Genomic DNA, 27,962 nt, shown 5'->3' on the forward strand with positions numbered 1-27,962 from the left:
CACGCTAAAATATAATTTTCATTTAATTTAAATCGGTTCAGAAGTTTTGTCGTGAACGCGAGACGAACAGACACCTATTTATTTTCAGAAATTGTATTAGTCATTGTACCGTTTTGAATATTCACTCGGGTCAAGTTCTTATTGAGCCCGACGATTCAGAAATGGCATTATAATCATATACATCCGCATTTGAAGAGCCTCCTAAAATTATGGCGTATGTCCAAAAGCATTGAAAAACATGTATTGGCGAAAGTTGTAGATTGTCTTTCATTTATTTAAAAAAATTTCAATGGATTTTAAAATAAATCCATCTTTTACAACCTTTATTAAGAAACAGTTCTTAGTAGGAGATTGCAAATGGTACGTACTATAGTATATGTACAGTTCACTTGCGAATCGTATGTTTGTAGAAGTGGGATATTATGCTGTATTATTCTCTTTACCTTTCTGTCGATAATAATATAATAATCGATATACTGCAATTAGAAACCTAATTCAAATAATAACAATAGAATATCAGTTTCAAATTTATTTACGATTTGTCACATAATTATTTATAATACAATTCATCGATAGAGATAATCAATGCAAAATAATAAGAATACATGTAATAAATAATTTTATCACATTCAGTGTTTGACTTAACTCTTAATCTAAACTAAACTAAATTGAGAACTTGTGTAACAAATAATGTAACTAACATGAAAGCCAGAATTGTTTTTCCATCATTACAAAATAAAAGATTTGACACCTGCTCAGGCCAGTATTTGCAGCAATTATTTTTCTTTGTTATATATAAAATTTACTTCTAAATAATAGCCAATGCTTAATTAAAAAGCAAACTTGCCTACGTAGGCATTTACAAGAGATCTCTGTAACACGCCCGTAAATCTCAATCCATTGAAATAGACAACATCACATTATTATGTTATTATGATAAATATACAATGCTTTCAAGATGAGAATAATTTTCTTACCTACCTACTCAACCGTCAAGAAAATATTTAAAAAATCTGACAGGCGATTAAGGCGCGGCTTTTGGTCCAATGCTGCGTTTCAAATGACAAATATAGGGCAGATATTAAACTAGCTTGGTATAAAGATAGTCACAATCGGTGTATTACATTAACACATTTTTGTTTATAAATATCTACCATTAAAAACGCGTGTTTGCTTTGTAGCTGTAGCATATGATAATTTTAAATCTTTGAAAGCCACTAAGCGATTTTCACGTGGCTCGCTCAATATTCAGGATATTTTTCACAGCGGTAACATAATCTATATCCACGGGAAAATAAAAACATGATCAATCGATCTGTCTTTTGATCTCTCTTTTATGTGAATGTGTCTTTGATTATAAATTTGTATGGTTATACCAATAATCAGATAAAAAAGTTTGCTTTACGTTTTTTAAATGTAGAGCATAAGTTATAATCGTAAACTACTTTTAAAAAAAACAATCCATTCCACTATGTTCAAATTTTTTTATTCCAAATCTTTAATAAATAAATAACGAAATTTATATATACTACACTTAAAGTGTAAATTATTTTCAGTCATTGTTTGTGCCGAAAATAAATGTTACAGCAATGAGTAAATAGATATGCAGTTTTATCTTTCCGTTGTTTTAAAACAACTTTCTATACTATTGAATCCCTAGTATTAACTAATTAGAAATATAATATCTGCTATATATTTGACGAATGAAATCAAATGAACCCAATTTTATTCTCATAATGTGTAAATAATGTTTTAAATTCAATAAAACTCAATTTTTCCAAAAACAAAGTAAAGATCTTGCCACCCAACATAATTTACAGATCTTTTGTATATGATATTTTAATTGTTCAATCATCATGATTTTTATTTTACATTACGTATGAAGTAATCATAATTAAAAAAGATATAAAGAATCCAGTCTTCTATTACTATACCATTACATACGTAACATACAAAAGTTTATAAGCAAAATGAAGAATAATTAATAATATTCTTAATATTTAGCTTAAATGTCACAGAAAATAAGTTGAACACAAACAGATAAAGTAAATTGCGCAGTAGACTTGTAGATAAAATTACTGAAGCGCAAGTCACATGATCTCAAAATTGTGCTCAAGTTATTTACTAGTTACCTATACTTAGCGAAACAATATTTCTGGAAACCAGAAACATTTCTTAGACAGTTACAAATTTAAATTAAAATTGAAAATAGATTCAATATTCTCTTAGTCTTCTCAAAGACAAATTTTGTTTTGTCTATAAGTATGAGTGTAATACGACGTCAGAATTTATTAAAATTCAACACAGCAAAAATTATCAGCTGATACATATTCATTTACACCTAGATTATATTTTATTATCGAAAATACCTTATATATAGTTAAATTATATATATTTTAATATAAAATAAAAAGTTTATAAACTAAGAAGTTCGCAACCATAATTATGCCGTACATAAACATAAAAAATTAATATACATATTAAAATCAATTTATCAATAACAATATTTCCAATAAAAATCCACAAAAAAAAATTATTACAATATTTCAATTAGTTTAGCTAAATTAAATAAAAACTGTCATCATATTAAACAATATAATACGCAAAGAAAAATTTTATAGTTATTTATGTCAGCTGTTAATGCAAGTGAGAAATTGTAATCATCCAGCAACTTCATTATTTATTCGTATTACGGTATTAAATCCACTTTTAGCTTAATGATTTGAGGACATATTGTCTGTGGATTGACGTCCAGCACTTGATCTCAACTCACGTCGCGGACAAGTTGAAGCTTCTTCAGACGATTTACGGGTTTTCTTTTTGGTCCCTCTACGTCCACTCTCATTTGAAGGTATTTCAGTATTATTGGCTGGATCATCAACCATAAGATTATTATCTTTATTATCAATATCCGAAATACTTCCTTCGTTAATTTGTATATGTTCATTAGCAGTAAGTACATTTGAATCATCGTGGTATGGACTGGTTAGATTAGGTTGTAAACTTTCGTCTTTTTCTATATTAGATTGAGCAGGACACGGTATGTTATCTGTAGGTGTTATTTTCTGCATGTTGTTATCAAAATCAGTAGGCTTCATACCAGTTTTAATAACAGTTGATGGAGCTATTAAGTCTTCTAAATCCATTTCTCCTGTATTGGTTTCCGATTGTTTATCTATATTACTATTGGTTTCAACAAGCGAATCCTTAAGTTTCTTTGATGCTCTAAGTTCATTCGCCTGTAGAGCTAAGTTTTCTGGTTCACAGTTCATTTCATCATGGGTTCTTTTATGTGTTAATGACAAATTTGTGGAGCTTTCCTCAGATGCTAATGTTCTAGCGATATATTCAGAAGAGCTTTTGTTTAATTTTTCGTACGGGTCTTTCTCACTATCTTTAGCTTTTTTAGCTTCAGCTGAACTAACAAGGCTTGCACTTAGCGCTCCAGAAGCCATTTGTTCCAATAGCATTTTACTTATATCAATATCTTTCTTATCACCTTTTAACAGCTTTTCTTGTACGGCAGCAAATTCAGGAGGTACTTGAGAACGCAAAGTGTCAAATGGTATTTTTTTTTTATCCGTTTTAGACAAATCAGTAGCGGTTGTTTCATGACTATCATTATCACGAGATCGTTTTTCTCCTCTTAAAATGGACTCGTAGTTTAGAGACTGTTTAGAAAGAGATTCCAACAGGTATGGGTCCGGTGGCAAAAGGATCTGAGGTAGTTGATTGGACTGTTGACGATCAGAATTTTTTTGTTGTCGTGATGTAGATGAACTAGTAACAACAGTTGATGACCTGGGAGTAGTTGTCTTTGTATTATTACGTGTATGGCTAGAGCTGTGTAATGTTGCTGAACTAGAACTTGCAGCCAAATTATTGCCAAGTAGGCCTAAGGCATCATATGCTGACGACATACCCGAATGCATACCAAATGGATTTAATCCACCTAGCCCCAGTTGAGGATATAACATATTAGGATTTGGAAATACAAAAGGAAATTGGGGATTAGTAGATTTGGAACTAGATGTACTGGCTCCTTCTGATGGTTTTCTTGGTTTCGATTTTTCTGCTGAATTACTTGATCCACTTAAATTATTCATATCAAGAGAAGAAAATCCAGGTAGACCTAAACCTGCTAAATTTGCAAAAATATTACTTCCGGCAATATTTCCTAATAAATTAGGCATACTTCCAAACGAATTTAACAGTGGATTGTTCTTGGCATCGAAGCTACTTAAGCTAGATAATAATTTTGGGTCAAATGTATTCAATAATTTTGGATCAAACCCTGTTAAGTTTGAAAGTGTTGCTGCTAATGTCTTTGGATCAAATGCACTCAAACTAGATAAACTTGCTAAAAGGGCAGGGTTTAAACCACTAATATTTTGATTCATATGGGGAGCATTTGAAGACAATACATTAGCTGACGAGGCGTCGAGAGTGGGAGGTCTACCCTTTTTGCGTTCGGTGACAGTTGACTGCATTGGAGAATGTCGTTGAGTGCGTACATCTTGTGGTAATTTAACATGTTCTTTAATACCTTCAGTCCACTTAGAGTCAATATCATACATTGGGTTCTCAGCTATCCATTGCGCCAGATGCTTCAATTGAGGTGCTTTGTGTCCAACTATACGTTTTCCAGTAACACGATGAACAACAGGTACATGTTCGTCAGGTGTGAGACGAGGTGTTAATCCACGACGACGAGCATCTACACTAGCTTGTTCAGCTAGCCATTTATTTACTTTAGCCTCATGCGAATAGGGCTTCATTGGCACACTGGAAGTGCTTTTATGCCCTTTATTAGTCTGCTCTAGTGATTGTTGTAAGAAAGAAGACAATTCTTTGGATGTAGCTTGAGGAGATGGGACATTAGTAACAGTTACTGAGAATGGTTTTTGTATGGGCAAACCCACAGAAGATGTTGGAGGTACCGCAGGTGTAACAGTGACGTCAGGAAGAATAGACGTATTTCTACTACGAGATGGGTCTGACAAAAATGTGGCTGACGGACTTCGACCTTTGGCAACCGATAAGCCCAAAACAATTTCATCCAGTTTTTTTCTCTTCTTCTCTTTACCAACTATCTGTTCCGGAGCAGGCTGGAAATAATTCAACAATTTTAAAATCTATCTTAATACAAAAAAGATAATTCAATGTCATGATTATTATGTTATATGATTATATCAATCAATTATATTAACTACAGAAAATATAATTCATTACGAATATGACTTAGAAGAGGCAGACTATGTGGGTGCCTTAAGTCTGACCTATTTCAGCTGACTTGCTTGTAAGCTGTGTTTCGGTCGGTAGATTATTGCAGTGAAATTACAGAATAAGTGGTTCTAAGTCCTCTTATTTTCTGAGGTACTTTACTGAGGTTTAGTGTGTGAACAAACAAAAAAAGCAAGGATAAATCCTTATAGTGCGACTTTGTCAGTTCTTCTACCGCAATATTAGATTTCAGAAGCGTTTAATGCTATCATTTATGGTAGATTGTAAATTTTGAATAGGATAACATCTAACATTTGGTCGTATCTTAGTGATAATAAAATTTTATTTGAAATATATATATATATAATTAAATAGATATCTTTTTGATGGTCAGGAATTATCAGACTTCTTCGTACGTACTTATTTTATTGCTTAGGTGACCCGATTGTTTTCATATATTTAGTATGTATATTATACGGACTTTAAAAAATACATGTATTTATTCATTAACTCTATTAGATTTTACTATTTTGTGAATTTCCGATTTGCATTAGACGGCGAAATACCACACTACGAGTGCTCATAGTACGATCGATCGCAAAAATAGTTAACGAAATATTGAATCCGCCGCATTTGACGGTACCAAATGAGTTGTGACCAAACCAATTTCAAATTCATTATGTAAACCCGTAACAGTATTTTATTAGAAATGGCAATCCCAAATAATCGGATAGACAAGTTATTTTACTTTATTAGGTACTACCTATACCCGCGACTTCGTCCGCGTAAAATAGCGACCTTGACCAAATAATGAAAAAAATATTTAATGACCTAACCCAATAAAAGCCAAATGAAAAAGTTTCATCATTTTAGCTTCAAAAATGACGAGACTTCCATACAATCTTTCATAAGTCTTTCAAACTCTTATAACTTTTTTTTCTTAATTTTTAGCCTATATATTAAATAAAAAAAATTACAACTTCAAGCTTCTAGCTTTAAAAATGACAATATTTCCATATAAACATTTAACTCTCCTTTAAATTCCTTACAAACCATGTTTCTTTATTTATATTTGATCAACAGCCTAAAAATCAGTTTCAGGCTTTGAAAATGATGATATATCCATACAACTTTGCACCTACCCTTTCAATACCCTTACAACCCTTGTCCACATTAAAAGTACCCTATATCCATTCTCAGAGTATAGATTATGTGTTCCAATTTTCATTTAAATCGGTTCAATATTTTTGACGTGTAAGCCAGATCGAGAGTTATAATATTAATGAGGGATTTAATAAATAAACCCAAAAAAGCCAACGAAAACAGTTTCAAAATCATGAATTTACATAAAAACTTTGAACCCCTATTTTATTTTAAGGGTAAAATTATTACAAACTTTGAATGTCATATTTAATCACCAACCTAAAATATAACTTTTAAGCTTATAGCTTTAAAATGACGATTCTTACGTACTAAGTAACCTTGCATGAACCTTTTCAAACCGCTTATAACACTTTTATCGCATTCAATAGTAGCCTATGTCCTTTCTCAGGGTCTAGACTAACTATGTACCAAGTATCATTTAAATCGGTTTAGTAGTTTTGGCGTGTAAGTGAGACTGACAAACAGAGAGATAAAGTTACTTTCACAGTTATTAGTGGGGTATTTTATAAACTAATCCAAAAAACCAATGGAAGAAGTTTCATACATCTGGCTAAAAATGACAAATTTACCTAAAAACTTTAATCCCCCATTTTATTTTACCCCACTTAAGGGTCAAAATTTGTATAACCTTGCATCTACCATTTCAACCCCCTTACAACCATTTTTTCGCTTTCAAAAGTATCCTATGTGCTTTCTCTGGATCTAGACTAATTGTGTACCAAATTTCGCCTAAAATCTGTTCAGTAGTTTTAGTTATAATATTGGTAAGGTATTTAATAAACTAACTCATAAAGCCAATGAAAAAAGTTTCATCGTACTAACTTCAATAATGACGAATTTACATAAAAACTTTCATCCCCTATTTTATTTACCCCCCCCCCCCCAAGGGTAAATATTAAACAAACTTAGAATGTCATATTTATTTTTATTTAATCAACAGCCTCAAAAATATGTTTCAACCTTCTAGCTTCAACAATGACGAAATTACATAAAAAAAGTATGCCCTAATTTATTTAACCCCCTAAAAAATTTTAAAACCTCGTATATCATATTTATTTATATTTAATTTGCACCCCCCTCAAGAACAAGTTTCAAGCTTTTAGCTTCAAAAATGACGATTCTTCTATACAATTTTTCATCCCCCATTTCAACCCCTTGCAATCAATTCGTTGCATTAAAAAGTAGCCTATGTCCTGTTTCAGGGTCTAGACAATATGTGTACCAAATTTCATTTAAATCGGTTCAGTAGTTTTGGCGTGAAAGCGAGACAGACAGACAGACAGAGTAACTTTCGCGTTTATAATATTAGTAAGAAAGTAAGGATTGGTTACAATTAGGGTTTATACCCGGGAAATTCATGGGTTTTGTTCCCGGGAAATCAAGCTCGAGAAAAGTCGAGAACTCGAGAAATCATGTACCTATATAGAAATTAAATTGCCGTTTGTTTTGTTGCGTGGCGGCGTAATAATTTAAGATATAACTTTTTTGTTATTTTTTTTATTTTGTAGAAACTATTTTTGTTTACGTTTTTTTTTCTAAATAAGTAGCCAAAAATGGTGCTGTCATTATAAATATAAGTCTGAATAATTAGGTCCTAAAAATTGAAATTGGCGTTTTGTAAGGGAAGAATTTTTTTTTCAAAATATAATATATTTATTTAAACAAAGTATGTACCATTGCTATTTATGCACTTTTGCCTTTTGTATTTGCACTTCGGACTGCCCCATCGGAGTTAAATTTTTTCCCTTGCAAGAAGTTATCCAAATTTCGAAAAAAAAATGGTACTCTGTTGGAGCAAGGTCCGGGAAGAACGGTAGTTGTCTTAGACATTCCAATTGAAGCTCTTCTAATTTGGTAACTGTCTGTTGTGCAGTATGTGGTCTAGCGTTCTTGGTGATTGACCAGCCTCGGTTATTTAGCACCTAGCTTTTCCATCATGGTTTCTCAATTGCTGAAAATACACATTCGCCGTAATCGCCAGATTTAAGAAAGCTGAAGTGAACAACACCGGAAATAGTCCACCAAATGTTCACAAGTAACTTTTTTGAGCCAATTTTCGTTTGGGGCAGGATTTGGATGGTTCGCCTGGGGTCAGTCATTGCAATGAGCGTTTCCGATTATCGTATAAGATCCACTTTCCATCACAGGAAATGATTTGATTTCCCTTCATTATTATGCCTGTTGACTAATGTAACGCAGCAGACTACGCGCGTTTGTCGATTTACTCCACTGATTTCATGGGGAACCCACTTTTCAAGCTTTTTCACCTTCCCAATTTGGTAAAGGATTAAAACAGTTTTGTCACTAACACCGCAGCCTGCAGCTAACTCGGACATGGTTTGCGATGGATCCGCTTCCACAATAGCCTTCAATTCTTCATTATCAACCTTGGATTCCGGCCACCCACGGAGATTGCTTTGCAGATCGAAATTTCCTGAACGAAAACGTTGGAACCAAAAATGCACGTGTTTTCTTTTGCGAGACCACTACCATACACATAATTAATACTTCGAGCCGTTTAGTACCGTGTAGCACTGGTGCCACGGCGGAACTCGTTCTCGTAAATAACGCGATATTTTAAGTTTTTTTCATTTTGTATGCTGAGTGACCCAAAGTGAATAGCTGTATAAATTTGGAAATGGAATTCCTAACCAAAGTGATATTTGAGATCAAAGTGGCTAGTGCGACAAAACGCCAATTTCATATGTAAGGACCTAATATTATTTCTCTATTTAAAAAAAATATTTAATTTATTCATAATATTAATGTTTTTAAATATACTCAGTAAAAGTTTAATTTGATACTTTTAATTGTGAGGAAAACCACCGAATTTTTTGACGTTATTGGAACAAAATAATCTGAGAAAACATACGTAAATGTAAATTTCTCGACAACCCGAGAAGACCCGAGAAATTGACCTCGAGAATTCTCGAGATCCGAGAAATTGAAAAGCTCGAGAAATCATGAACCCTAGTTACAATAAAAAGGTAACCTTACATTACGTAAGCAATATAGAATCAGATATTCTTTATTTAATGCTTCATTAAGTTACAAACCTCACAATCTTAAATTGCAAATATCTAAAATGGGTAATTTGATGAAACCGCTAAAAAGGAGTTGATTTCTCTGAAATTTGCACTGTGCAGTGTAGTTTCCATATGCTTAAATAATCAGACTCTTTCTAAGCCATGACCATATCTAAGACAGAAAATCATCGAGAAATGCGGGGTAACGTTAAGTTATTAAAAAAATATCGACTCACAAACTCACTGGTAGCTAACTGAATAAATTGAAATTTACATAATACAGGCAATACTACTATATAAATTTATAGGTAAATGTATGTATAATTTAAAAGGAAGCTTACCACATTTTTTCTTTTCATCAATCTAGAGAGCGTGTCGTCAAGCTTGCTCCTGGTAGGTGTGACGGGAGATGCGCATGAGACTGCGGCGGCTATAGCAGAGGGGGCAGACGCAACGCCGTCAGTAGCGTGCGGGGTACGACGGCCCATTGAGAAGTCCTGTGCCTCACTAAGGTCTAGCGGCGCAGATAGATCTACCGGGGTGGAGTTACCCGGCGAGACGGCGGCGGGCAACGTTGCCGCAGCGGCTGCGGGGGACGGCGCCACCCGCTGGTGCGCTGGCGGCGGCGCCGGTGTCGACCGCCTTGAACCGGAATCACTAGATGCATCGTCGCGCTCCATTCGCTCTACGCGCATGTGAGCCGACGGTGCAGAGTGCGCGGTGGCTGGTGAAGACAGTAATGCGTGCAGTTTGGCGCGGTCGGTCTCTACATCGATTGCTATATGCCGTTTCTGACCATGCTTACGCTCCTCTGCTTGATCAGCGTGTGCGGCGCGAACTCCTCCATCACCGGTCTTAGGAGTCGGGGGTGCACCCGGCCACTCCCGATTTTGCACAGCATGAGCGATATGATGGAGTCTGGTCTCGAGAGCTCGCTCCGTGAACCAATGCTCCGGGCTCAGAGAGCCTTCGATCCTTCCGAGCTTTGCGAGGTTCTCCAGCTCTGATAGAGCATCGGTGTCTTCCTCGTTATCACGATCACAAGCGATGGTGGTACGTTTACTACGTCGAAGAGACGTTCGTGTTTCGTATGTAGATTCATCTACATTACTCCTCTCTTCATCATCAGAAGTAATATTTTGTGACTCGTGTTTTCCGCTACCACGATGTGTTGTATACCATTTATTAGCGCAATCCGCAAAGGGCATTTTTGGATCACAAAATAGTTTGTTAAATGTATCTCCTAGCCCGTGCCTGCAAAAATAAAATTAATATTACTAATTTTTTATTATTTACTATAGCTAATTGTAATTAAAATAGTAGATCCAAAGAATGAGATTTTAAATAATTCATATCTAAATGTATTTTAATTCTTCAATGGAGATACATTATTTATATTATTATTTAGTGCAGGCGCCAAAGAGAGTTGAGTATGCAAAATATGAGTATGACGATGACGGATTAATGTTCAGGAAAGTCCATAGTTTAATAATTCGAATCTCGCCGGTCCATTTTTGTTATAAACAATTTAATTGTTCAAAATCATCCTAGTAGCTGACCACTGATTTTAGAGAAAAACTTTTTAAACAAAAAGTATTCCCGATATTGTAAACTATAACTTTATTGTTATAACTTTTGCTACATTGTAGTTATTTAACAAGATATCTTAATAAATAGGTTAAAAAATCGGTCGAGCGGACCTCTCACTCGCACTCACATCGTACAGCTCTCAGCAAGATTGAATAAATTTAAATACTTCCAAAATTTATATTATTGATGGTATGGCATTTACTTCACAAAATTCAGTTAAATAAATGCAATACTCTTGTCAGATCATGTAAAGATCAGATCATGAAAAATATCATAATTTTCAACCATTCTTCAAATACTCCTGCTGATTGTAAAGCTTTTCTTACTAACGCGCATAATAAATTGCAACTCGTTCGATTTCTTGGCGCTTTGATCTTTTCGTCACTTAAATCCGTTGGCGAACTTCGGTACTCACATTTTACATACTCACTTACCTCTAGCACCCGTTCTAATTACACAATCCGGTGAAAATGAGACTTATCGCTAAAATTCTATACATTGGAATGACAACGTGTTCCTTACTTGCAAACTCCCAAAACCAACAGCTTATCATGGCGCGCCGGCTGCCACCAAGGTGGTGTGTCAGGTGAACGTTCGCAAAGCGCTAAACGCGTATCTAGGGCTGAATGTGGTGCTACTTCTTCTCGTAAAACACGTAGTAAATCAATTCTGTGAAAGATATTTAATATTAAGTAGATACAAATTAATTTTAAAAACTACAGTTGAAAAGATAAATAGTGTGGTTATAGACCAGACTAAGCTAGTGATGACAAAAGTACTAATGAAAAATAAACATCTATTATTGATTATTTCGATAAATCTATTAAAAAACTTCGATATGTTTCAATTTTACATTTTTAATACTTCATTAAATCATTAGAAATAAACAGTATGGCCGATAAATAATAACGTACGTTAGAAAAATGTAGGAAAATAAAATGTAATTTAATAAAACAGAATAAAACAACTTAGTAATAATAAAGTTATTTTTCGAATATATCCTTATATTTGTTATGTTTACTTATTATTAGATTTCCCGAACAGATATCATATGAGTAATCGATTATTAAAATTTATATTTAACAAAATTAATAGTTGTCGTTCATCTCTTTGGCAATAATGTTAACATATTGAAATACCGAGGTTGAATTTCTACATCGCTCCGTGGCTCCCTGTCTCGGACATATAGGATTAAAATTACATGGTAAAGACCCATGATTCCTGGCCTGATATACAGATTGGTTGTCATACTACTTAATATAAAATAAAAAAATACAATGAAACAGATACCTTTCTAAAGTTGCAATAGCTCTTTCTTCACCAATAGGTTCTGCTTTTAAATCTGCCCTTGTCGGTAGTTCTGCTTCACCCACAGAGAGACCACACTGACGTTTACACATAGCCATAAACGCCTTTAAATAATCAGTTAATGCATCGTCACTTTTAGAGTCTAATCGTGCCAATGTTCTAAATCGACTCCAACGAAGACTTTTGGTTGTTGGATCAAATTCCACTCCATAGGAAGCAACTGTGCGTCTAAAGGCCTCCTCATCAGATCGGGTCCAGCGCCACTGTGCAATTTCATCTCTAGCAAGTTGATCCATGCGTTCTCGTCGTTCCATCTGCCGGTTCAAATTTATATTTGTAAGATTTCTTTTAAACATGATCACCGATAAAGTAGAACATGACTAACACTAAAAGTATGTATAATGTAGGAGCGTTCCATAGTGACGTGTGATATATACAGGCTAACTGAGCATAGCAGAATAAAATATAAGACATTTTAATATTCTTCGATATAATTGTCAAAAACGCACCAACTGTATGATCTGTACATGAAGAAATGTATAATGGATTCCTGTGAAATACCTAGGAATGAACCACCAACCTTTGGTTTACAGCGAGTATGTGTATGGGGATGTTTACATACATGGAAATTGAGCTTATAAGGGGTATTGTTAGCAATGAGGCCACTATCCCCACAACTTGGGAGCGAATATTGGTAATGGGGAGTAGTAATTTCTGGTCTGGTAAATAAAGAATGTAATGTGTAATTTTGAAATATTACTTTTCGTAGTGTACAAGCTCAGCTAGTATACTATTCGATAAATACTTTACTATTATGCTCCACACAATATTGAAGTCGGTTAAGAACTATTAAATAGAGACGTTACAAGCACAATTTAACATATTTTTGACAGCTTCATACTTTAGCTCGTTGCTGCAATTTGAGTTCTTCTCGTTTATAATTTCGCTGGTATGCTGTAATAAGCCGGCGAAGTCTCGTGTTCAAGTCTTGCATGGATGGCCAGAGGTGGCCACCGCTGCTGCCCTGCGTGCTGTCGTCGTCAGGCCGCGGCGAAGCAGTGGGCGACGTGGCGCCAGCTCCACTAGATACGTCATCCGTGCAGTCTTCGTCTCCTACGACACTACCTCTAACCTTCCTCTCTTCACTTCTAAAAAATAAGAATGATTATACTAGACTATATGATTTTTATTTAAATTTTCCAAACTATACAGTATACACGGAACAGAGACATCTTAACGTGTTTTTTGTAGGGTGTTACTAAAACAACACAGGATCAGAGTTTATAGTATGTTAAAAATCCTTATACTGTTATATAATCACAAAATAGACGCCAGTTATGATCTTCATTAAATATTGTCTGAATAAATTGATAGGATTCTATATGAATAAATGTGTAATATAACTTACTTTATATCAGTACACTCAGCATCATCTGGTGGACCCAACTTATCTACAAAGCATAGCTGTGGGTCTGAGCGCATTGCCAAATAGTTCTCATAACCGTGTATGTATGTGCCCACTAATAGAGATACGTCACATTCTGTATCCCACCACAGCCTAGGTGGGGTACTGTCAACTCCTCTAGGTACACGCATTCCTAAAACACTATACAAACAAATAACCCTTATTATTATAGAAAATATACTAAATTGCTAATAGTACATCACTATGATTACCTGCCAAATAAACTTATTAAAACTCATAACATAATAACTCCGTAGTTACTCTATAAATGCCTGCTTTGAGGTTGCAGGGGCATGTGCATACATGAACGAATTGTTCATCAATTCGTTCGTTTCATACTGGTGCTACTTATTTATTTCGACAGTTTCAGTGGTATAGGTTGATACATTTCATGGTCTGGGTGATACATGTATTTAAAATATATACAGTCAACCCTCCTATAACGCGGTGAGTGCGTACCGCGTTGTATGGAAACCGCGCTATAAGAAACTCGGATTTAACCGTACAAACCAGGTTAATTCGTAGCGCGTTCTATGGAAACCGTCTACCGCGTTGTATGGAAACCGCGCTACAAGAGACTCAGAATAAGTACAAATCACATCATTCGTACCGCGTTATATGGACACCAATAAATACAAAAGACAAGATAAATTATTAATTATTTTTATTGAATTGAAGAGTATGAACTCTTCAATTCAATAAAAATAAGGAAATGATGAAAAAAATGAAACAAAAACTAAACTAAAAAACTGTTTTCCAACAAAAACAAAAGAAAGACTTTTGTAAAATGATGTAATCTTTCAACACTCATCCTCACTGTCAGATATGAGTCGCCTAACTCGCCTTCTTTTAATGGGCAAAATGTCTTCCTCACTTGGTTGATCTTCACATTGGTTTTAAGCGGCTAAGACATAAGCTATAGTTTTTCTATAGTTCACGCGACAATGTAGTCAAAAGATCACATATATATCTTTCATGTTACAGTTTCGTTAGACACACACACGCATGGCACGCTGTCGATGCGAAACTATTTAGTTAATAGAAGTGGAAGATAGCGCATGAGGAGCCCCACCCGTGAACCACGCTGATATAAACATATCCAGTTAAAACCATTCATTGGGTGCACGGAAAGAACTGATGGGACGTTGTTGAACGGAAACCGCGCTGTAAGAGTACCGCGTTATAGGAGGGCTGTCGCAATTTCAGCTCCGCGTTATATGGAAACCGCGTTCTGAGAGTACCGCGTTATTGGTGGGTTGACTGTATATATATTAAAGTAATTTTGACGACCTCGGTGGTCTAGCGGTCTAGCACACCGCTTTACGTCCGATGGTCGCGGGTTCGATTCCTCGCACGGCACAAACATTTCTATTCATGAGTATGATTGTTTGTATCGGTCTGGGTGTTTTCTATGTATATTATGTATGTATTTAAGAAAAAAAAATTATCTATGTATTTGTATCAGTTATCTAGTACCCATAACAAAAGCTCTCCTTAGCTTGGGACTTGGGCTTATTCAGGCAGGAGGTAGAAGATAAATCATCAAAGCTATCAATCGTAAAATAAAAAAGTGTTTATTCCATGGCTAAAACTATATTAAAAGAAAAAAGAGCCCTTATTTGATTCCGTTTTAATTAGTTTTCGAGTGGCCAACTTTTTGTGTCTGTGGTATATTTAAATTTAATAGGTTACGGCATAAAATGATAACAGCTAAGACCATACTTTTAATTAAGGGCTAATATGCCGAAAACAGTAGCATTAAATAATGTTTAATGCTACTGTCTTCGGCATATTAGCCCAAAAAATAAAACACCCTATAGGTTATGAACATGAGAGTAGAATGCCTCGAAGTAAAATTACCTTGCATGTATTCCACTTTCTATTTGAGTGGCATAGTCTCCTATTACTTCGTGCTTGATATAATACATCATACGCACTCGTAGCAGGACTCTGTAAATATAATAATAAATATTAAAGATGTCCTACGATAACTCGTTCTAGACTAGAATGGATATTGAATGAACATAAAAAGGCTAATTATTTAATCTATAGACATAATACATATACATATACTATTTCATTACTAAACGAACCTAAAATCTTTTTTAGAAAAACTATGGAGAGTAAAAAAGTAGGGTTAATTCCTAACACTACCAAAATCAAAGTAATGTCAAAACATCAACCTATAGGTATAAAAGATAAATAACATCAATGTTGTTATCTTTTATTTCAATAAAAGTTAACATTATCGAATATGTTGACTACTACACATACTTAAGACAAAATATCTCAAAATTAATCAGACTGATAAAGAAATAAACAGAACACGTAATTAGAAGTAAAAAATGGGAAAAGGACCAATAATGTTTTGGATTGGTACTCAAAAGACGGAAAACGAAACGAGGAGATAAAAAATAAGTTTGAGGACGATATAAGGGCAGGGGCTGGACCAACATGGTGAAGGAAGGAAAATGTCGGACAGAAAAGCATAGAGTGAGTCAAAAAGTGTATAGAAATACAACAAGTATATTTTGTTCTGTAAAAATAATTTAATTTTAATACTCACTTATTAGCATGTCTGAATAAATGCTTTTTATAGCTACTTTCTAAGTATGCTTCACAATCGTATTTTTCCGTTGAACTCCAATGATTAGAATCTTCCCATTTCTGGGTATCATTGAGTTTAGGCGTATCTTTTGGTTTGTTCTTCTTTTTAGCATTTCTTCCTCTAGGTACTGGATTATGAAGTCCACTGTGATTTCTAGAGATAGTTACCTCTCCATTTTCGCAAGGTTCAATCAAATCCCATATAAAATTTCTTATCTTTTCATCACCTTTATAATGACGCAAACAATAAAGTACCTGTAATAACAGATACATATATTCATCTTACTTCCTTACAATTACACTAATATATTATAAAATCGGGCGAAATATATCAGTATTATATATTGAACTCAGTGAAAGTCTAGAACTTTCTCGGTATTAGCATGGCTAATCATCATAAAATACTCATGTATGCAAATGTTAGTATTCTATGGGCATTACGGACACGGAAAAAGAGCTATAATACTTAAAATAAGAAATCATGTTATCGTTGAAAAACAGCATAGAAAAACATCATAATATATCAAGTTGCAATTATCAGAATTTGCGTTGGATATGTGAACCATTTTTTATAAGATTTATTTGATTTAATAAAAAAAAGTTTGATTAAATTGAATAATAATAACTCTAAATAATTCACACAGCGCGATTTAATCCCAAATTTAGCACAGTCTAGGGCTGCATGTCTGCCTCAGGAAATGGAAAAATGGTCGTGTATGAACCAACTGGATTCGGTTTGAGAAAAATTGTATAAAGCTTCTAAGTTGTCTACTTCGTCTCCAGATATTAACTCTATCGAACATTTATGATGGATTTTAAAGCGCAAGTTAAGGATCATTCAACTAATTCTAACAAAACTTTAAAAAATTGTTTGATACGGGAGTGGAATGCCATAACTCCAGAACAATATCAAAATTTAATTTCCACTTTACCCAAAAGAGTAAATACTGTAATTAAAGCAAAAGATTTTAAAACAATTATTAATATAATTTTAGTATTAAAAGTTTTGTATACTCCATAACACATACATACAGAAGTTTTATTCAGTCTAAGATTTTTAATTATTTTTAAGTTGTTTGAATTGTTATAAGGTGGCAAATATTTTTGGTGAAGGCTATAGAAAACAATACTTGGGAGTATTAGAAATAATTTTACTCATAAATACAAACTAACTCATGAAATCGAAACCCCGACCATTAGGCATATAGGTGTGCTAAATCGACGACTTAAATATTTTGACATTGCCATAATAACGCAACTTGATTCCCTTTAGAATTTCAAAACGCACGTTTCTCTTAAATTGATTTATATAGTGATTAATTCGAAGGATGAGACGAGCTAGCCATTGCTCTTACCATCCCGTCTCATGAATATGCATGATGACTGATTTGTAAAAAACATTCCACGATGTTCTTACATTCTATCTTTATACAAAATAAATCTTATTTTTAAAAAACCTTAAGTGTTTGATAGAAAAATTGCTTTTTAAAAAATACAATTTAGATTTCGCGCAAAAACTAGACTAAACTGCTAGAATAGCAATGGCGTCGCCTGTGACGTCAACCATTCGTAAACACTTGACAAGTGACAACTTATAGTAGAGTTATACGTGTGTTTGTTGAAAATTTTTGAAGATTGAAGCGCAATAATCATGAATCCCAATGTGTATCGATGGTGTGCGGTCCCTCAATGTACTAATACAATAATAAAAATGCCGAAGAAGTTATTTAGGTTACAAATAACGCAAAACAACTTTGTGAGAATTTCGTGTAGTACTTACTATGTACAGCGTTGCCAACACGACGATAAAAAAAATTGCTAAACTGTTATTAAAATTTTGCCAAAATTAAAGTAAAAGGTTTTAATTATATTTTTAAAATCAATAAAATCTATTTTATTTTATGTTTTATTCAATTATGTTATCGAACAAAATAAATATGGGAGGAAATGTTAGATTTCCTCCCACTCTAATCGGTAATGCTGACTTTAGTTAATTTAGGTGGCATATTAACTACTATCAAGCACTTTATTACTCGTAAAATTTTATAGACTGTAAAAACTTTCTTTCAATTCAAATTACAGTATGTATGCGATATTGTAGTCTGATTTCTATCTCACATATTTTTGTATAAGAAAAAGGAAGTGAAAAGATGCTGTTGCACATAGCCTATAAACGGAGACTTGAACAAACAACAAATATCCTAAAAAACGTAAAGGTATGCCAAATCTAGCATAAAATATGTTAAATTGACAACACCGATTTTGTTTACGAATGTGTGACGTAACACGCTACTGATTGGTGTTCGATCTATCATGGTGGATTGATGTTTTGCATTTTTATTTTTACTAAAATAAATATAATCTCGCTTGTAATCTGAAAATAAATGTTTAAACATGAATCAGCCTATCATATAAAATTACATAAAATCCTGTTTCCGGACATTCTTTGATAGTGTCATCATGCCTATTCGTCCTATAGTAAGACACTTACTATAATACGCGCACAATCTTCAATGACAGGCAGCGTCCACCCTTTTCGGAATTGATTTTTATCGATAATTTCTTCCCATCTCGCCCAACTGTAAAAAAAAGGTCGTACAAATTACGCGGTTAAGACATTAAGGTTTTATTTCTTTTATCATCATTGCTTTGCTTTCATTTCTCATCATTGCATTTTGTTTTTCCACAATCTCTATCAGGCCATATATAGGAGTTTACTCTCCTTTTATGCTTATAATCCTTCAGATGAAATTTCTGTTCTTCCTTGGACATCTTTTCTTTTTCATACTCGAAAAATTCACAAAATTCAGAAGGACAGAGTTCAAAATTTTGGTAGTTTTGATTATATGTACAACTAGCTACCCGTCCCGGCTTCGCCCGGGTGAACATGTATTGTATATATATAGACCTTCTAGAATCACTCTATCTATTTAAAAAAACAGGTTCATAATCTGTTGCATAGTTTTAAAGTTTTAAGCATACACAGGGACACACAGCGACAGCGACTTTATTTTATACTATGTAATTATGATCATAATATAAAGAGTATATTACCCAAAAGTGAGCAGTCCTCTTTCAATTTTGAAGCATTCTGATCTAGTCCACGATCCATATACAACTTCTTCATCAACAAAAACGCCTTCATGTCGCGGAATATAGTCATCACTTGCATATCTTCTACCTTTTCTGCCGAATTTTTCCTTTTTACGTTTGCTTCGCAAACTTATACCTACAAATAGGAAAATAGCAACTTTTAAGATCAATTCCTATTTATGTTATTAATTATAATATATGTTAACATCATAGTCTACGAATTCTGTTGAAATAATATTATAATATGACTACTACACAAACAAAAGGATTATATTTTATTCAAGATTATATTAATTCAGACAATTTTGCTGTGCATAGTACAGGCCGATAAGCACAACAAAGTATCAGGTATCGCTAAGGTATGTGCGTAAAAATCAGTAATATAACAGGACTCGCAATAACTGACTTGCTACACATTACAATTAGTTACATAACAAGATCATAATGTTAGTCATTTGCCATAGGTAACACAACTTTTTTTTAAATGTATGTAAAAATAAGTTATTTTAATACTTTTCATCCATTATTATACAAGTATAACTATACTCGCTTAAAAGTGAATCTACCTTTTTTTAATAATTAAAACTTAGAAGACAAGAACATTTGACAGTGCGACGCCTGAATCTGTTACATGAAATATATAATAATTATGTCGCGGCAACATCAAAGTCGGACGAAAGTGGTTTATCGTATGATTTGGGGTAAGTACTGACTGATTAACTGAAATGTTTACCTTCTTCATCCTCGTCGGAATCTGGGGTCACTTCCATATCTGACATTTCCATAGGTCCATCATCATGACCATATCGTTTAATAACAGTTCGTTTTCGAGGTTCAGTAACGATCAAATCTTCATCCTCTTTTTTTTCCGTTGTGTCTATTTCGGCCTTTTTAGCCCACTTGTTCCAAAAATCAGGATCTCTAATATCAATATCTGACCTTTGGTCAGTAGCAGCAAAACTTGCTTTTGAAAATGTAGAACCTTTTTCGGACTCCATTTGAATAACTTGAGTTCTACGAGCCAATATCATCTCTATGTCTTCTTCACAAAATTTGTCACCAGCATTGTCCTCATCCATTACAGCTCCATATGCGCCCTTTTTTAACAAGTCTTCTATTTCTTTCTTTGACAGTTGCTTAAGGCCTGTCTCTTTTCCTTGTGTTGTATTCATACTTTGCAATATCGCTTTGTCAAGGCCCAGCTTTAAAGAAGCTTTATCAAACATTTCTCTTTCATAAGTGTTACGACATATTAACCTATAAATTTTAACCATTTTTTGTTGACCAATGCGGTGACAACGAGCTTGAGCTTGTAAATCATTCTGAGGATTCCAATCACTGTCATATATTATAACAGTATCCGCAGCAGTTAGATTTATCCCTAAACCTCCAGCTTTAGTGCATAACAAAAACACAAATCTATCTGAATCTGGTTTAGAGAACCTATCAATAGCTTCTTGCCGTAGGTTACCTCTAATGCGGCCGTCAATTCTTTCAAAAGGATATTTTCGAAACAACAAATAATCTTCTAATATATCGAGACATCTAACCATTTGGCTAAATATTAAAACTCTATGACCACCAGCTTTTAATTTAGGCAATAATTTGTCAACTAAAACCATTTTACCCGAAGATTGTATAAGAGCTTTATAGTAAGCTTCTTTATCTTCTCCATAAGTTTGCTTGTAATCAAATTGAATCTGATCTTCCGCACCATTAAGCAAATATGGATGAATACAACACTTTCTAAGTTCCATCATGGTATTCATTAAATTGGGAATATTTGCAGCCGATGCAGTTCCTTTTTGCAAAAAACTAAAATTTCTTTCTAATATTGCCCTATAATATTTTTTCTGAATATTAGTTAATTCAACTTCAATTATTGTTTCCTCTTTAGGTGCTAACGTTTTCTCAACATCTTCTTTTAGTCTTCTTAACATCATTGGCTTTAATAAAGCCTGTAATTTTAACACTTCTGATTCAGTTTTCAATTGACCAAATTCATTAAGAAAAGCATCACTGCTAGAAAACTGAGAAGGTTCCAAAAAGTTAAGCAATGAAAATAATTCGTTTACATTATTCTGTAAAGGTGTTCCAGATAACAAAACTCTATGTTCCAAATGAAGCTGTCTCAAGCCTTCTAATAATTTACAGTTACGATTTTTTAGTCTATGAGCCTCATCTATAACACAAATCCGCCAGTTAAACGATTTAAGCTCTTGGAAATCAGTGACAATTATTTCAAAAGTCGTAATAAGGACATTGAACTTTGTTATTTCTTTAATTGGTTCCCCATCTTCATTTTTATAATAAAATTCATATTCTTGTAACATACTTTTACTTTGCTGTGAACCGTGGTATACAACAACATTCATTTCTGTCCATGCTTCAAATTCCCTTTGCCAGTTAGGTATAGTCGACAACGGAGCTATAATAAGAAAGGGACCTCTGATACCATACTCCCAAGTAGAATTAACAAATGTTAAACTTTGTATAGTTTTACCAAGTCCCATTTCATCTGCTAAGATACAATTGCGGTTGTTATGCCAAGAAAATAGCAACCAATTGAGTCCTTCTAGTTGATAAGGTCTTAGTGTGTTACCACCTTTATATAAAGGTGATTCCTTAAGTTGTACCCAATGATCAGCAGATGGCCTTTTCTTAAATTTCCATTTCTCTTTGGGTGGTATTTCGGTAAATAGTTTAAATTGCTTTATTTTGTCAACGTCTATGTCTTCTTCCAGCTCCCATGTACTATCTTCATATTGTAAACTTTTCCACTTTACTAAATAATGTTTAACCACTGTATTATTCGCAGGGTCTTGGTTTTCCGACATATCTAGAATCCTCTCCACTTCAATATAATCAGGATTAAATGGCTCGTCATCAAAAAGTTCAAATATATTCATTTGTTGAGCTTGTTTTTGTTTAAATCGTTTTATTTTTGAGAATATTCTTTTGTCACCTTTGTATAATTCTTCTTCCGTTTTCCATTCACAGTGTAAATATGAAAAGTTTCTGTATTTAACAAAATATTCCTCAACATCAATCATAACAGGTTTCTTGTTTTTTGACTCAGCATTTTCTTTATCCGCCGTATTACTTGGTTTAATATTAATCTGTTTGGATGTTTCATCTAAGACTTCAGACTCATCTTTTTCTTTTGGCTCTGATAACGTTGCTGTTTCCTGAACAGAAACTTCATTACTATCATTAACAACGACTGAGGGCTGACTGGACGATGGAGATTTCTCGTCCGTAATCACTGTCGCCTCCTCTTTTTCAATTATTGGCACTACGTCACTACTAAGATCTATTTTTAATTCTCTTTTTCCCATTCGGCATGCCAAGACATGTTGAACTATCATAGAATCCTCTTCAGTGGTATTCACATACATATAATTAGGCTTAGGTGTGCCCTCAAGTTTAATATTTTCTTTGGTTTCAGCAGATAATTCGTCTGGCTTAAAATCTTTTTCGATTCTGGGAGTTGTAATTGTAAACTCATCGTCTGATAATCGTAACATAACATCATCGGTATATTTTTTACGCTGAGTATTTCGAGCCGAACGTCTTTTTAAACTGTCATCTCCCTCCGGCGGTGGAGACGGCGGAGGAGTGGACATCATATCATCGGGTTCACCATCAGAATCCGGAATTAATCCACCACGCTTCTTTTTACGACCACCAGGCGTTTTTCTTATCGACATTTTTTTACAGCTGCCGCCCGATGAAGCCCGTTTTTTCGTTGAACGTTTCTTTTGATTCATAGAATCAGCCTCCTCATCTTTTTCACATTCTCTTTTTGCCTCTGCTTCTTCTAATAAATCTTTGATTGCAATTTTAGAAACAGGTATGTCATCAAAATCTGTAACTATACTTTCATCTAAACCTGGCAATTCTGAAGTTGTATTAGTTTTAGTGACATTGGTGTTAATATTTTTGTTCACAGAGATTTCACTTGAATTATTGTCAACATTATTTTTTTCTAACAAATCATAACTCGTTGTTGTATCTGCCAGAATTTCAGGTGCATCTTTTTTTATATTTCTTCTACGTTTCGGAGCGTTAGGATCTTTGGGTTCCCGTTTCTTTCGCTGTTTCACTGGTTTATCTTCTGTCAGTTTAGTGGGCTTGGGTTCTTTAGGTGTTCGAGGTTTTCTTTCCTTATTCTTTCGAGGACCTCTTGGTTTTTTAATTTTTCCGCTACTAAGAGCATTTACTGATAAAGCACTACTATCAAGATTTGCAATTTCTTCATTTAACTCTATGTCCAGTTCCGAATTGCTTTGCAGTCCCGTACCAGCTGTTACACAATCTTCGGAAACAGGCAATTGATCTAGAGGAGCCATGCTTATATTCTTTTCCTTCTTTACTCTTGGTTTTCTTGGTTTTGTAGGACCCTTACCTCTCCCACGTCCGGTTGTACTGGTTACTTGTGGACTTTCAACCATTTTTGAACCATAAAGAGGATTTTGTAATAGACAATTAGGACTACCATTACACTTGTCATTTGTTTCGTGTTGCTGTAATAAAGCTAATCTTTCTTGTAAACATCGAACTTTTTCCTGATTTTCAGTCGACGGTGGTAAACAATAAATTTCTTGAATCTGTTGCTGTAAAGATAATCTTTCTTGGTGATGTGATGCGGGATACATACCGGGCATGTTAGGGTGCGGCATAGTATTTGTTCCCATAATAATTATATTTGGATTATGAGGCATGTTATGGGGTATGTTTGGGATTGTCTGGATCGAAGGTCCCATATTGGAATGTATGGTTGGGACATTAAGAGACATTCCTACTGGCACATTAGGTATATTTGTAGACGTATTTGGTGGAACGATAGACATATTACTGGGTACATTAGACATTGTTGGTGGTTGAATATTTGTCTGCATACTAGGCATGACTGACGGTATACAACTTAAATTATTCTGTTGATTATGAACCGGTAAACTTGAAGTCACAGGATTTGATAAATTTCCGGGTTGAATAGAATGATTTTGTTGCCCGTTAGGTACAGATTGGGTTACAGCAGTAGTTCCACTTTCAAAAGTTGAAGGAATAGAATTTGTATTAGACTGCAAATTTGACGGAAGAGTCGGTGGTAATATATTCGGCAAATTAGTTGAAGCATTTTGCACATTATTAGCTGGATAATTTTGATTTCGACTGACATTTAAATTTGTTATGTTATCGTACTGATTCGCAGAATTCGTTGTACCACTTAAAGGCGGAGGATGCATTGGCACGTTCATGTGATGTGAGACATTTAGTTGAGAAGAATCAGTAACGGGATTAACTACATTTTTCATTGACGAAGGTGGTAATGATAGTCCTTGAGTAATTGAAGTTTCAACATTAGTTGGTTTATTTACAGTCTCATTAGAATATTGTTTAGTCTCTTGTGTTTGATCATTTTTTTGAAGAACATCAGAATTCTTTTCTATTTTTTCTTCTTCTTTTAATTCGGTAATTATTTCTTTAACTTGATTTGTATGAGGTAATTTATCCTGCGCATCCGGTTCTTCAGTGGGAACGCAAGATGAATTTAAATTAGTAGTCATAGAACTACCGGATATGCTATCCTTTGAAATATTAGTCATGGCAGTTGGTTGTTTAAACGAGGGCGAACTTAAATTATCAGACGGTCTTTCATGTTCGTTTTCTGTCTTTTCTATGTTTTTAACTTCAACATTTGATGAGGAAACTGGAATACTTTTATTCACCAGTTCAGATTTTAATACAGGCGGAATAGAGGAATTAGGCTCTGGAGGCTTTGTAGTTTGATCACTGCTCTCCATTGGTGTAATATTACCTAAAGTGGCTATTTTTGTTTGACCCCATTGTGAGGGAGAAGAAACTATATGACTGATAGCTGGTGAAGGATTCCGTTGAAATGGATACTCTGTGCCGGTAGGTAAAACCATTTGTTCTAAAGCTTGTAAAGTATTCTGAGATGTAAATGAGCCCGCCGTGGATGAAGGACCAGTTGCGGATGACGTCTGAACCACATTGCGAGATGCATGAGGAGATGCACTAGGTCCTTTCACTGGTGACATTACAGGTCTTGGAGACAACTGCGGTGCTTGTTGCTGTCGTGGAGACATTTGCGCTCGTGGCGACATTTGAGGCGATAATTGTGGAAATGCTGGACGATACTGGGGGCTTCCAGTTTCTATACCAGTAGGTTTCACTGGATTATATTGATTTGTAACATTAACATCTAAAGGATGTTGAACCTGATGAGGTTGGTAATTCATTGGAACGGAATGATGAGGTGATGCATAAGGTATGTTTGAAGGGACTGGGTGTGAGGGAGCCACAGAAGAAGGTGGTACTGGAGGTTGACGCGGCACATGATGAAGAGGAGCTGCACTAGGATGATGAAGATGAACATTTGGATGATTCTGGATGCCAGGACCCAAACCACTTGCATGGCTAGCCATATTTTGGTGTGGTTGATGTTGAGGCAACGAAGTATGACTTTGTTGACCATGAGGCATTCCATATTGATGAGGATTTACTTCCATTTGTTGGTGGTAAGTAGGATGTTGACCTATACGCGATGCTGCTGGGGGATGCATTTGCGTATAATTAGGATAATTCTGAAATGAAAAAAAAAACGATAAAGTGAGAATTTGTCTCACAAACTAGAGTTTTTTTTAACAAATATTGTAAACACTAGCTGTGCCCGCGGTTTCTCCCATTTAATTTCATTATAAAATATAGCCTGTGGTATATATATATATATATACTTCTTACCAGATTACTTCTTTAACATTCAGATCACGTATGTATTAAACCATATATGTTTACAAATGATAAAAAGTAATCCAGTATAGATAAAAAAATGTGCTAATTAAAACATTTCTACTATTCTTTATAAAGAATTATAATAGTATAATTATAATTTCAGATTTTACAGTTGATAAATATCAGATTTATTTTTTTTAATAAGGAAATAATTTTAATTTTGTTCACTTAAAATATACATACGAAGGGCGGCTAATAAATTCGCGGCCTTAGTTAATGAAAAATTATAACTTTATGTATTTTATTTTTCAATACATACGCTTTTCACAACGTGAATATAGTGCTTTGATATCGGCAAATAAATATCCTTTAACTTTCTTCTCAAAATGACTATCTACGGCCGCCTTCATCTCATTGTCATCCGAAAATCTTCGTCTTCATAGCTTCATTTTTAAATTTGAAATAAGGAAGGTTGGTCAATTTCTCCAAATCCCGTGAATTTTAAGGCATCCTTCGGAACCCGAGCCGTGTGAACGGGTGCGTTGCAGAAAGAGCACCCCACGCGCCAAATTCCCACGTCTTTTCTCAACGATTATCTCATGGGCCTGAGCCAGTAAATTAGCATATTTTAGTTATTAAGTAATTAATTATAAAATTCTATCGCTATCCCAGAAAATGGAAGCCATGAGCTTGGATGCCGACTTTTCCACTTTGAACTTCTTTGGTGGCCTTTCTCCCTTTTTTATCCATGGCATTGACTCTTGTTTGGACTCTAGATCGTATTGACGGATCCACGTTTCATCGACAGTCACAATACGATTACAGATATCATCCAAATCGGGCTGACAATTCCAAATAATCTTTACAGCTCTCTATCCGTCGCTGCTTGTCGAGCGGTTTGAGCATTTGCGGTACCCAACGCGCACAAATTTTTTTCATGTGCAAATGATTGTGCAAAATATCTCCAACTCGTTTTTTGCTTATCTGTAACTCTTCAGCTATCTGCCACAGTTTAATTCTACGATCGACTAGATCTATTTTTTACACATTTTTGACGTTTTTGGTCAAGACCGTCACAGGGCTATCGTTTTGACGTATCTCTGCCTTGTTGAAATAACCGAGCCCATTTTTTAACCATCGTGTATGAAGGTGAAGAATCCTGAAGAACTGACGACATCTCTTTAAAATTTTCTTTCAGTGTTTTTCCTTTTTTAGCGAGGAACTTAATCGCGGCGCGATGCTCCAAATTGCACGAATTTCCAGTTCCTATTGACATCGTGTTGTTACTTGTTTCACAGGTAAAGTTTTTATGAACCAAAATGAAAAATACCCTCTATTTATACTAACAATGTTTCCCGCTATCAGTTATCGCTAATATCGTTATATTAGCGAGATGATTAGTCATCGTTAAGTGCCTTAGGCCGCGAACTTAGTAGCCCTCGTCCCTCGTAAATCCCTTTCATCGCTATCATAAATGGACCAAATGTTGTCAGTTGTGCAAAAAACTGTTAAGCTTGTATAATATAATAATTACCTGTTGTTGTCCATAAATTTGTTGTGACGTAGGCTGGGAGAAATGAGGCTGCCGCGGTAAATATGTTCCATTCTGTGCCTGAAGACCGCCTATACCAGAACTCTGAAATACACACACATATACGTAGATATAATATAATATTTTTTATTATTATTATTATTATAGCTTTAACTTCCACATAATATATTTCAAA

General features: G+C 34.4%; 1 protein-coding gene across 1 annotated transcript in view; it reads right to left on the reverse strand.

Moving 5' to 3' along the window:
- Nucleotides 1–1,953: 1,953 nt before the first annotated feature.
- The window catches only part of LOC131844096 (chromodomain-helicase-DNA-binding protein 7), a 28,122-nt gene continuing 2,113 nt past the window's right edge, over nucleotides 1,954–27,962 (reverse strand). The window contains exons 4-15 of the mRNA XM_059192873.1: nucleotides 27,770–27,871; nucleotides 20,210–26,087; nucleotides 19,438–19,612; nucleotides 18,875–18,962; nucleotides 16,343–16,638; nucleotides 15,637–15,726; nucleotides 13,720–13,917; nucleotides 13,213–13,459; nucleotides 12,294–12,625; nucleotides 11,526–11,672; nucleotides 9,755–10,667; nucleotides 1,954–5,108 (exon numbers count right to left, since the gene is read on the reverse strand). Of these exons, the coding sequence (XP_059048856.1) occupies nucleotides 2,715–5,108; nucleotides 9,755–10,667; nucleotides 11,526–11,672; nucleotides 12,294–12,625; nucleotides 13,213–13,459; nucleotides 13,720–13,917; nucleotides 15,637–15,726; nucleotides 16,343–16,638; nucleotides 18,875–18,962; nucleotides 19,438–19,612; nucleotides 20,210–26,087; nucleotides 27,770–27,871 (10,860 nt within the window). The 3' untranslated portion in view covers nucleotides 1,954–2,714. The remainder of the gene's footprint in view (nucleotides 5,109–9,754; nucleotides 10,668–11,525; nucleotides 11,673–12,293; nucleotides 12,626–13,212; nucleotides 13,460–13,719; nucleotides 13,918–15,636; nucleotides 15,727–16,342; nucleotides 16,639–18,874; nucleotides 18,963–19,437; nucleotides 19,613–20,209; nucleotides 26,088–27,769; nucleotides 27,872–27,962) is intronic.

Source organism: Achroia grisella, unplaced genomic scaffold, assembly GCF_030625045.1.
Source record: "Achroia grisella isolate CSIRO2021 unplaced genomic scaffold, CSIRO_AGI_Agris_v1 utg3972, whole genome shotgun sequence".
NCBI classification, from domain to species: Eukaryota; Metazoa; Arthropoda; class Insecta; order Lepidoptera; family Pyralidae; genus Achroia; species Achroia grisella.